Source organism: Miscanthus floridulus, chromosome 18 (assembly GCF_019320115.1).
Source record: "Miscanthus floridulus cultivar M001 chromosome 18, ASM1932011v1, whole genome shotgun sequence".
NCBI classification, from domain to species: Eukaryota; Viridiplantae; Streptophyta; class Magnoliopsida; order Poales; family Poaceae; genus Miscanthus; species Miscanthus floridulus.
Genome location: NC_089597.1, coordinates 27,968,336 through 27,977,107, shown reverse-complemented (window position 1 = coordinate 27,977,107; position 8,772 = coordinate 27,968,336). Strand labels below are relative to the sequence as shown.

The window sequence follows — 8,772 nt, the reverse complement described above, 5'->3', positions numbered from 1 at the left end:
GCTGACTTTGTGCGATCGAATGGAAACAGGACGGTTTAGATCGACATGTCATCATCAAGCCGGAAAGTTGCTCCATGCTTTTGCTGGCTGGTGCCGGTTAGGGGGGGCTCCGGCTTCTCTAAAAATAGCTTTGGTTCTGGATTTTGTGCTGAAGTAGATTCTCTGGTGGAGCTGGAACTGTTTTGGAAACCGTTTGTCTGAACAGCTCTTCATGTCTGCTATGAATGGCTAAGATAGGGACAATGTCCAAGATGCACCTGACTGAACAGCTCCTCGTGCCTGGCCACGGGCCGTCTCCTGCGCCTGCGCTCGCCCAAGCGCTGCCAACCGGGGGCGCTCCTGGCCATGGGCCCGCGCCCACCCACGCGCCGCCAACCGGGGGCGGTCCCGGCCATGCGCCGCCGCCAGCCACGCGCCACCTCCTGGGGCCACGCCCGCCCAAGGGGCGCCGCCCCGAGCTGTGCCCGGCGGCCAGCCGATGGGGCCGGTGCGCACGGCGTCGCCTGCAGCTCCCGCGAGGAGGGCGTGGAAGCCTCCCGCCGTCACTCCTTCCGAGCCCGCAACACCCATGGATCCATCTTCAGCGCCACCGGATCTATCAGTCTCCAGAACCCCCTCGCCATCTTGCCTCTCGGACTGCCGTGCATCCATGGAGGGAGGACAGAGCTTCTTCTCTCCACGCCTTGCTGCTTCAGTCTACGAACGAGCAGATAAGGTTGGTTGGGGAGACGATGACAGATGCTGTAATTTATTGTGAACTTTAGGGGCAAAGAGATACCGTGGCTGCTGAGTCTGACACGGGAGCGGGTGGAAGCTCGAGTCTTTTTTTTTTTTTCCTCCGGTGGACCACAGCGGCACGTGAGAGCGCATAAACCGAGAACCCTCCGCGTGAGCCGCTCGCTTAAAACCGTTTGGTTGGTGGAGCCATAAAAGGACTTTCAGAAGCCGTGCGAGGAGTGGTACCAAACGGGCACTTAGTGTGTGGCCCTGTCTTTCCCTTGGCGTGCGCTTGTCTGCCGGCGTTTCACGGAGCCTGACGCAACCACCGGTGGAAGTGGTCGCCGATCTGTCTATTTTTCTCATCGCGCAACCACCGGCAGCAGCATCTGGAGTTCTGGAACGGCGCTCCCCGCCGGCGGAGCCGGATACGTCCGTGTCCGTGCGCTCACCCAGCGGCACACGCGCGCGATCACCGATCGATCACCCAACCAACGGCCCGCCCCACGCGGGCGGGCGCGGCCCCGACTCGAACCTGTGCCGCCGTGCGGAACCGGAAGCCGCTCTACCTCCCGAGTGGCCACCTCCTCTCGGCTCCTGCTGCCGCAAGTCCCAATCATTGCCCTCCCCCACCTCACACCACGCCAAGGCCGCCCCAGCGAAAGCAAGCAACCCCGCAAGGCCGCAAAGCAATCGCGAAAGCGAGGGGGCCCGGCGGCGGCGGGGCGGATGGCGCGCGGGCTGCGCGGCGTCCGCGACGACCTCTCCGAGCTGGGGCGGCACCTGCTCGACATCGCCTGCTTCCTGCACCCGCTCCTCAACCCAGCGCACACCGACTCCCCGCCGCCCACCCCGACGGGCCCGGGCCCCCGCCGCCGCACGCGCCGCTCCCCGTCCCCGCACCCGCCGTCCCCCTCGCTCCTCGCGGGCATCCTCTCCGACCTCGCCGAGATCGGCGGCTCCTTCCGCGGCGGCTTCTCCCGCGCCGCCTCCGCCCCGTCCTCGCCGCCGCCGCCCGACCATCCCGCCCCTGCCGCGGTCGAGTCGCAGCAGGCTGCCGCGTCTCCGCCTTCGCCTGCTGCTGCCGACCAGATCGCAGTTGATGTCGTGGGAGCAGCGCGTGCCCTCGCCGCGCGCCCCGAGGCGTGGATCGACTTCCCCGTGCTCGCCCTAGATGAGGGTAATTATCTCTTCTCGGCTCTGACACCTACACGATTGTTGCTACTTCTGCAAATATTGGCATCTGCCTAGGCAGATTGCGCCTGTGCTGTTGCTTCCTGTGGAGTTGTTTCCGTGGGATGGGTGTAGAGGTTGCTGGTATGGGAGTTGTTAGTTGTTACTCCACACAGTAGATTTTAGTGGAATTGAGAGCAGAGGGAACTAAATTAGGTACTCAGATAGTACTCGGGATGTTTAAGATTAGTGCTCGTCGTAGGATAATGCCATGCGAGTGCATGTGTAACAAGTTAGTATTTACTTTTGAGAGCATTGATGGATGGGATGATCAGAGGACGAATAGACAAAAAAAATACAATGCTTCCATCTTTAAATTTCGGGGTTTTACAGCTGTTCGTGTTATTTGGATTTTTAGCTCATTTGATTGACTATGAAGTTGCCTGGAATAGGCTGAAACAAAGTGGAGAGACTCTTATTATGTACGTACTATGCTTGGATGTTGGGATTTTGCCCTGTATGCTGTATTGCTGCTGAGTACGGGTCTCGTGAAGTCGTGATTTTGTTTTGTACTTTTGTTCCATCTCCCATGTGGTATTCATTATTATAGATTTGACTTCCTATTATATTATAAATACACACAAGAGTTAGTATAAATGAGATGCATTTATGGATTTTGAAGAATGGTGTACTATTTTACAGCTGTATAAGAGGTACTTTTTACATAAGCAACTATATTTAGTAAATTGCTTGATGTTTGAAAATAGATGACAAGATGCATTGTTTTTTCTGTGCAATACTTGGTCGAGTCTTTCTTCCCTACTCCTTGGATCAATTATGTTTGGCATGATCATCACTTTGAAATCTTGAAAATACAGGCTTAGTACTGTGAGTTGTTTTACTTAGCTCCCGTTTAGAAGTATTATTTGTGTCTTTTATTCTTCTGTGCTATGCATTTTTGTCTTTACTTCTATTAATGTCTTTTTTTGTGTGACTATTTTAGTCATACCATGATGTTGTTTTATTCTTTTTGCAGATTCTGTAATCTCTGATATCCAAAGAGATCATATGGAATCCATTGAAAAACTTGTCCCAGATTTAGCATCTCTACGGGGTAGGCTCTGTCCTTCTTACATGGATGAAGACATATTCTGGAAGATTTACTTTAGGTTGCTTGAGTCGAACATAATTGAGCATAGTTCTGAGGTATGTTCATTTTTTGTGCATCACTCTCTTGTAGCATACATTTGAATTTTGATGGTCGACCACATTTTATATACTAGTTTTAATTTGAATGAAACTTCTGTGGTTTTGAAACTGAGATGTCATCATAGCATAGCCTGTAAGCAAAGTGAACACGAAGCATATTTATACTAGTTATCTTTTCCTTATACATTTCATGTATTTATTAAGCCATACTTCTTTCTATAATATATGGAAAACCTCTACGTCAAATGGGGTTCAAAATACTATGCATGTTCTAAATTACTACTCCCTCCATTCTAAATTATAAGATGTTTTGGCTTTTCTAGATACATTGCTTTTACTATGTATTTAGACATAGCGTATATCTAAGTGCATGGCACAAGCTATGTACTCCGTTCCAAATTATAAGTCGCTTTGACTTTTTTGGTACATCCATTTTGCTATGCATCTAGATATAATAATATGTCTAGGTACATAGCAAAGTGGATGAACCAAAAAAGTCAAAGCGACTTATAATTTGGAACGGAGGGAGTATCTACAAAAGTCAAAACGTCACAAATTTGGAATGAAGGGAATAATTGATATTATTATTACAGAAAATCCCAACTTCTAGAGAAGCATAAATTACTAGAAAAACTCTTATTTTCAGGGAATTCTGTTGACTTAAAAATCACATTTATGGCATCACAAGTCATTATATGTAGCAGATCACTATGAATTTTGGAATCATGCTAGGTTGGGCTGCCCAAACAGTTTGCATATCTTGTGAGCGTGTTGGGTATCTATATTGTTCAGCACTTCAGCTTCTAGTTTGGCTGCAGAGATTTGATCATACATTGGTGTGATCCATTTCGAAATGGATTTTATTTATGCATTGCAGAACTAACACAAACAATATCAGTGCCTAAGTAACAGTTTGTGTCATCAATCAAATGTCATCTTATTTCAGCAAGCAAATACTAGGATTTTAAGGATACAAAATAGGTCAGCAGATATTGATAACATGAGCTACTCCATAAATTGTATAAATGTTTTTGCTATAGCAGTGCTAGAAGAATAGATTGTGTGCACTGTGCACTGAAACAATGTCGCTGAACCGATTGGAAATGCGAATCCCATTGCAGTCATTCTAATATATTTTGTTCTCCATTATATTTACATAAAGAATGTGTTGTTGCCTTATAAAACATGGATTGCACCACTGAGTTCACAGCTGAAAATCTTAATCTTCCGTATGCACTAGAAACACAACAGAAATGAAATTAAATGTATAGAATTTTCCTTTATAGGAACAGGTATCTCATTAGGTGAAGTGTGAATTTGTATCAGAATCTTTTATGCATTTGAGATATACTCCCTCTGGTCAAAAAATACTTGCCAAATTTGACTTTGCACGGTCTTTGATGTACAATATCTTTGACCACTGAATTTTTTCTAGAATATATTATCAAAATCCTTTAACTTTATGAGATTTAATTAACAAGTATTTTCAATACAATTCTACACCATAAACTTGCATGATTTGAAACAAAAATTTAAAATTATTGATGTTTGTAGTTTTAAAGGTTTGACTAAATATTGTCCCAAACATGTTTTTTATGACCGGAGAAAGTATTTGCGTATGATAGTCATCTCTCATCAGTGCCTGTATGCAAGACCAGTATTGAATCTTGCATTTTGTCAGATTACAAAATCGGTTGCTACCTTACATCCTGTGGATTCACTATGTTGGTACGTGCTTGTTTGCTTGCTGACCTGGGAAACATGCTTGGCCCATGCAGCATTCGCAGGTGTTGAATTTCCAACGCCTGGGGTGGATCAAGCTGCCTGGCCAGCAGCCCCCAGTCCAGGGAAGCAACCAAGCACCATGCGCATTGCCAATAGTGTCTAGAGTTCCATTTTTTTTTACTGTTATTAGCTGCTATTTTGACTATCCTCTGGAGGCAGTTTCCCCTTTTTGCCCTAATGTAAACTGGACACAGGAGTGCTGAATATGTTGTCGATGGTCTTTGGGCTTAATAAGATCATCTTTAAGCTTCTCCACAAAGCAGCATCTCTGAAAAAATTATATGATACAATACTGTATCCTTATTAATCTTTTTACTAATTAGTAATTATTAATTCTTTGTGCAGGAAGATACCCAGAGCATGCCAAATTCTGTACATCACAACAATGAGATAGAGTCAGATTCTCCACCTCACGTCTGTGAGATAGAAAGTGTGAAAAGCAACCAAGAAGGGTATCAATCTTCGGATGGCCGTGCTTTGCCCAAGACAAGATCCGAGCGAAGCATTGACCAATGGGTATTTGCAAAGTCGAAATCTGAGGAAAGCATGGATCAGTGGTCTGAAATACCTTCAGATGTGGAATCCTTCAGAGAAGGTAAAAGATACCTCAGTAGCGAGGAGCTGAGCGACGTTGATAGTGCCAACGTTGTTGTCATGGACAAATACATGGATTCGCTTCTCTCTGACCGGAGGCACCTCCCCTATGCTAGCTCCTCGGTGCGCCAGGATTCAGTCAGACGAAAACCTGCTTCGTCCACCGATTACAGCCACCGGCCTCCGCCGCCAACTCCACCTGCATCACTGTCAAAGAAGGAATCATGGGATGTAATTGAAGACTCGGAGTTTGATATACTTGACAGTTAGTAATTGAGATCTTTGCCATCTCAGGTCTGTTTATCCTTCTATTTTCTTCCATGTTTCCCCACACTTCACCTGGTTTGTAAATGTGGACGTGCAGGTGGCATCAGTGATAGTGGGAAAGGATTAATGATCTTTTTACCAATATATTATAACAGTGTCAGTGTGTGCATATAAATCTTCTCAGCTAGCTCGCAAGCTGTAAGCCTGTAAACCTGAGAAAATTGTGATGAATCTGTCTGGCATCAGCTAGTTATCAAATGGGGATGGTATTTTCGCCTCCCAGTTCCCAGTTTAAAAGAAAAGATGTTGCACAGTGTTTCATGTGTTGGTATCGTTGTTTGTTTCTTATATTTCTTCATCGCAGAACAGGAAATTGTCCTCATGCCATTGCAAAAATCTTCATATCTCTGATTTGCCATCACAAAATCGAATACCCTATACATAGCATTTTACCGTTGACTATAATCAACTTATAAGAGACTGAAGAGATTGAAAAGACATTATTACCCGCTGCATTCTGCAGCTTAACCTCAATTCACTGAAGGGCAAGAAATAGAAGAGAAGACAACGATCTGCTTCCTCTTGGAGTTCAGAATTCAGACAGCAACAAATTGAAGGAATCCCCTAGAAATAAAAGAGAAGGCTGTTTTTGTTCACATTCATGTAACTTTGTGCAACATCAACTTAGTTCCACTAAATTCAGCATAAAAGTATAAATTTTCTATTAAAACTCTAAAAAGTTTGAGAAGTTTAACATATGAGAAACATAGACCAGGTATTTTAACGATGCAGCAGTCGGTGCTCATCGAACAGCACAATTTCGACAACAAAAGCTGGATCCACACCGTTTGGAATTCAACCTACTGAACGGGCATTTGGTTCAAAACAGATCATCACCTTGACAGATCATCACCATGTCAAGGTGGATCCAAAAGACGAGCTAATCCTGGCAGGAAGTCTGCTATAGCTACTGTAGAAATTTACAGAAGTTTCACTGCAATTAGTTCGTCCAAAGTCCAAACGGCACTACTGAAACCCGCCAGGAGGCACGAACAGCTGAGCCGCGTCGATGTCAGGGCGGAGCCGCAGCGCGACGCGCTTCATGTCCTCCATGCCCCGCTCATACCCCTTGAGTGCCTCCACCGCCGCCGCCTTGGCTTTCTCCAGCTCCTCCTGGAGCTTCAGCGCGTGCCCCAACGAGAACGTCGCGTAGTTCGCCGCCTGCATTGCGCGCCGACGTCACGAGTGACATTACTACGTGCACGCACGCCGCGATGCGCCGCCAGGGATCAGGATCGAACCTGGAGCGTCGCGACGTAGCTTGTCGCGATGACGGTGAAAGGATCCGCCACCAAGAACGCGCGTTCCCGCGCCGGCGTGATGACGCCCTGCAGAAGCTGCCGCGCCGCCTCCCACCCGACCGTGTCGCCGTCATGTCTGTCCGGGCCGTGCTGCAGCTTCCGTCTTTGGCGCGTGCAGAAGCCGGTCGGGACAGACGCCGACCCGTGACCAGTGGCCTCCTTTGTGTCGTCCTCCGCCGGCCTCTTCTTCCCGGAGAACGGCGTCCAGTCCGGCGGGGCGCTGCAGCCGGGCTCACTCTTCACGGCGACCTTCGCCGCTGCAGCCGCCTCGGCGGCCGCCTTCTCTGCCCGCATGTTCTGCATCATGGCATAGGTTGATGGATCCATCCCTAGCTCACAGTGACACAGCAGTGAATCATTTGCTCCACCAGGAGTCAAGCTCAAAGCTCAAGGATGGTGTACGACATTTTACCTTTGGCGCCAGTAGCACGATAGGAAGGCGATGGTGTAGGTGGTTTTGGCGCACGAGGGGTCATCCTTGCCGCGGCCAAATCGCCCTCGCTGAGGTAAATCAGGACATCAATTGGCGCGGCGCCACGCACACTCAGCAGCTTCGCCACCGCGCTCTTCTCCTCATTGGTGAGCACCGGATCAGCAGTGGATTTCTTGGTCGGCTCGCCCCAGAGCACGGGGCACGGCCACTGCGCCGACGACTTGAGGAAGAAAAAGCCCTCCTTCCATCTCTTGATTTTATCCGGCAGCCCCGTGAAGAGCACGCCGGCCGCGTCCTTTGGCGAGAAGCAGTACAGGCCCTTAACCTTCAGCACGCGCAGCGCGAAGAAGTGCAGGAACACGGGGACCGACGGCAGCTGCACGCCGGCGGCGCGGGAGAGCGCGAGGAAGGCCGCCAAGATGCGCCAGCAGTTGGGCGACAGCTGGCTCGGGGCCACGCCGAAGTGCGAGAGCACCTCGCAGAAGAAGGGGTCGAGCGGGACGCGCATCCCGGCCTCCAGCGCGTCCGCGTACAAGCAGATGGAGCCTGCGGGTGGAGGCGAGCACGCGCGTCGGTCGCCGGCGGGGATCGGGGTGAACGCCTTCGTGTTGACGCCGAACTTCTCGCAGAGGGCGTGGACCGACTTCTGGCTCCGGAGGTACGAGGCGACGCGCTCCGTCGCGGGCCATGAGCGCGCGTTTCCACCACCGCCGCCGTCATCGTCGCGGTCGCTGGAGTCGGCGGTGGTGTCCTGAGCGCTAACGGGTTTGGGATCAATGGTTTGGACGGAGGACAAGGAATGGGAGGCGGAGGAGGAAGGCATGCCGCAGTTGCAAGGGTGGCCGGGCTTGGTGTTGGACTGTTGGTGGGGAGGGAAGCGGCTGTCGGCGAGGCGCTTCAGCTCCATTGAGCAGCTCGCCGATAATTCATCCTCAGTAACAAACAACGACAAAACAAATTGAGCTATGTTAAGTTAAAACCCAGCAGAAACAATTAATGTTGAGACACGTGAATAACTGTTTTCTATCTAAGGCTAAGTCTTTACTTATAATCTATCTTTTTAAGTCTTTTTTTATTGTCTCTACTTAAGTCAACTTCAGTCTTCCTTTGTCTCTCTTCAGGTTACTATCCTGACTTAGGATTTCACTATGCACCGATGCATCTAGAGGTCTCTGTTGAACATGTCCAAACCATCTCAACCGGTGTTGGACAAGCTTTTCTTCAATTGGTGCT

General features: G+C 49.0%; 2 protein-coding genes across 2 annotated transcripts; one reads left to right on the top strand and one right to left on the bottom strand.

Annotated features, from left to right (window-relative positions):
• The first annotated feature begins 977 nt into the window (after positions 1-977).
• On the top strand, positions 978-6,047 carry LOC136522786 (uncharacterized). Its single transcript, XM_066516589.1, has 3 exons — positions 978-1,897; positions 2,927-3,096; positions 5,230-6,047. Exons 1-3 carry the CDS (start codon positions 1,447-1,449, stop codon positions 5,746-5,748), a joined length of 1,140 nt encoding a protein of 379 aa, XP_066372686.1. The 5' UTR covers positions 978-1,446; the 3' UTR covers positions 5,749-6,047.
• A 427-nt stretch (positions 6,048-6,474) lies between these two features.
• Positions 6,475-8,493, bottom strand: LOC136522649 (uncharacterized). The gene is made up of 3 exons (XM_066516460.1): positions 7,519-8,493; positions 7,047-7,435; positions 6,475-6,966 (listed from the first exon to the last, which is right to left on the bottom strand). Exons 1-3 carry the CDS (start codon positions 8,444-8,446, stop codon positions 6,772-6,774), a joined length of 1,512 nt encoding a protein of 503 aa, XP_066372557.1. The 5' UTR covers positions 8,447-8,493; the 3' UTR covers positions 6,475-6,771.
• Between the last annotated feature and the right edge of the window lie 279 nt (positions 8,494-8,772).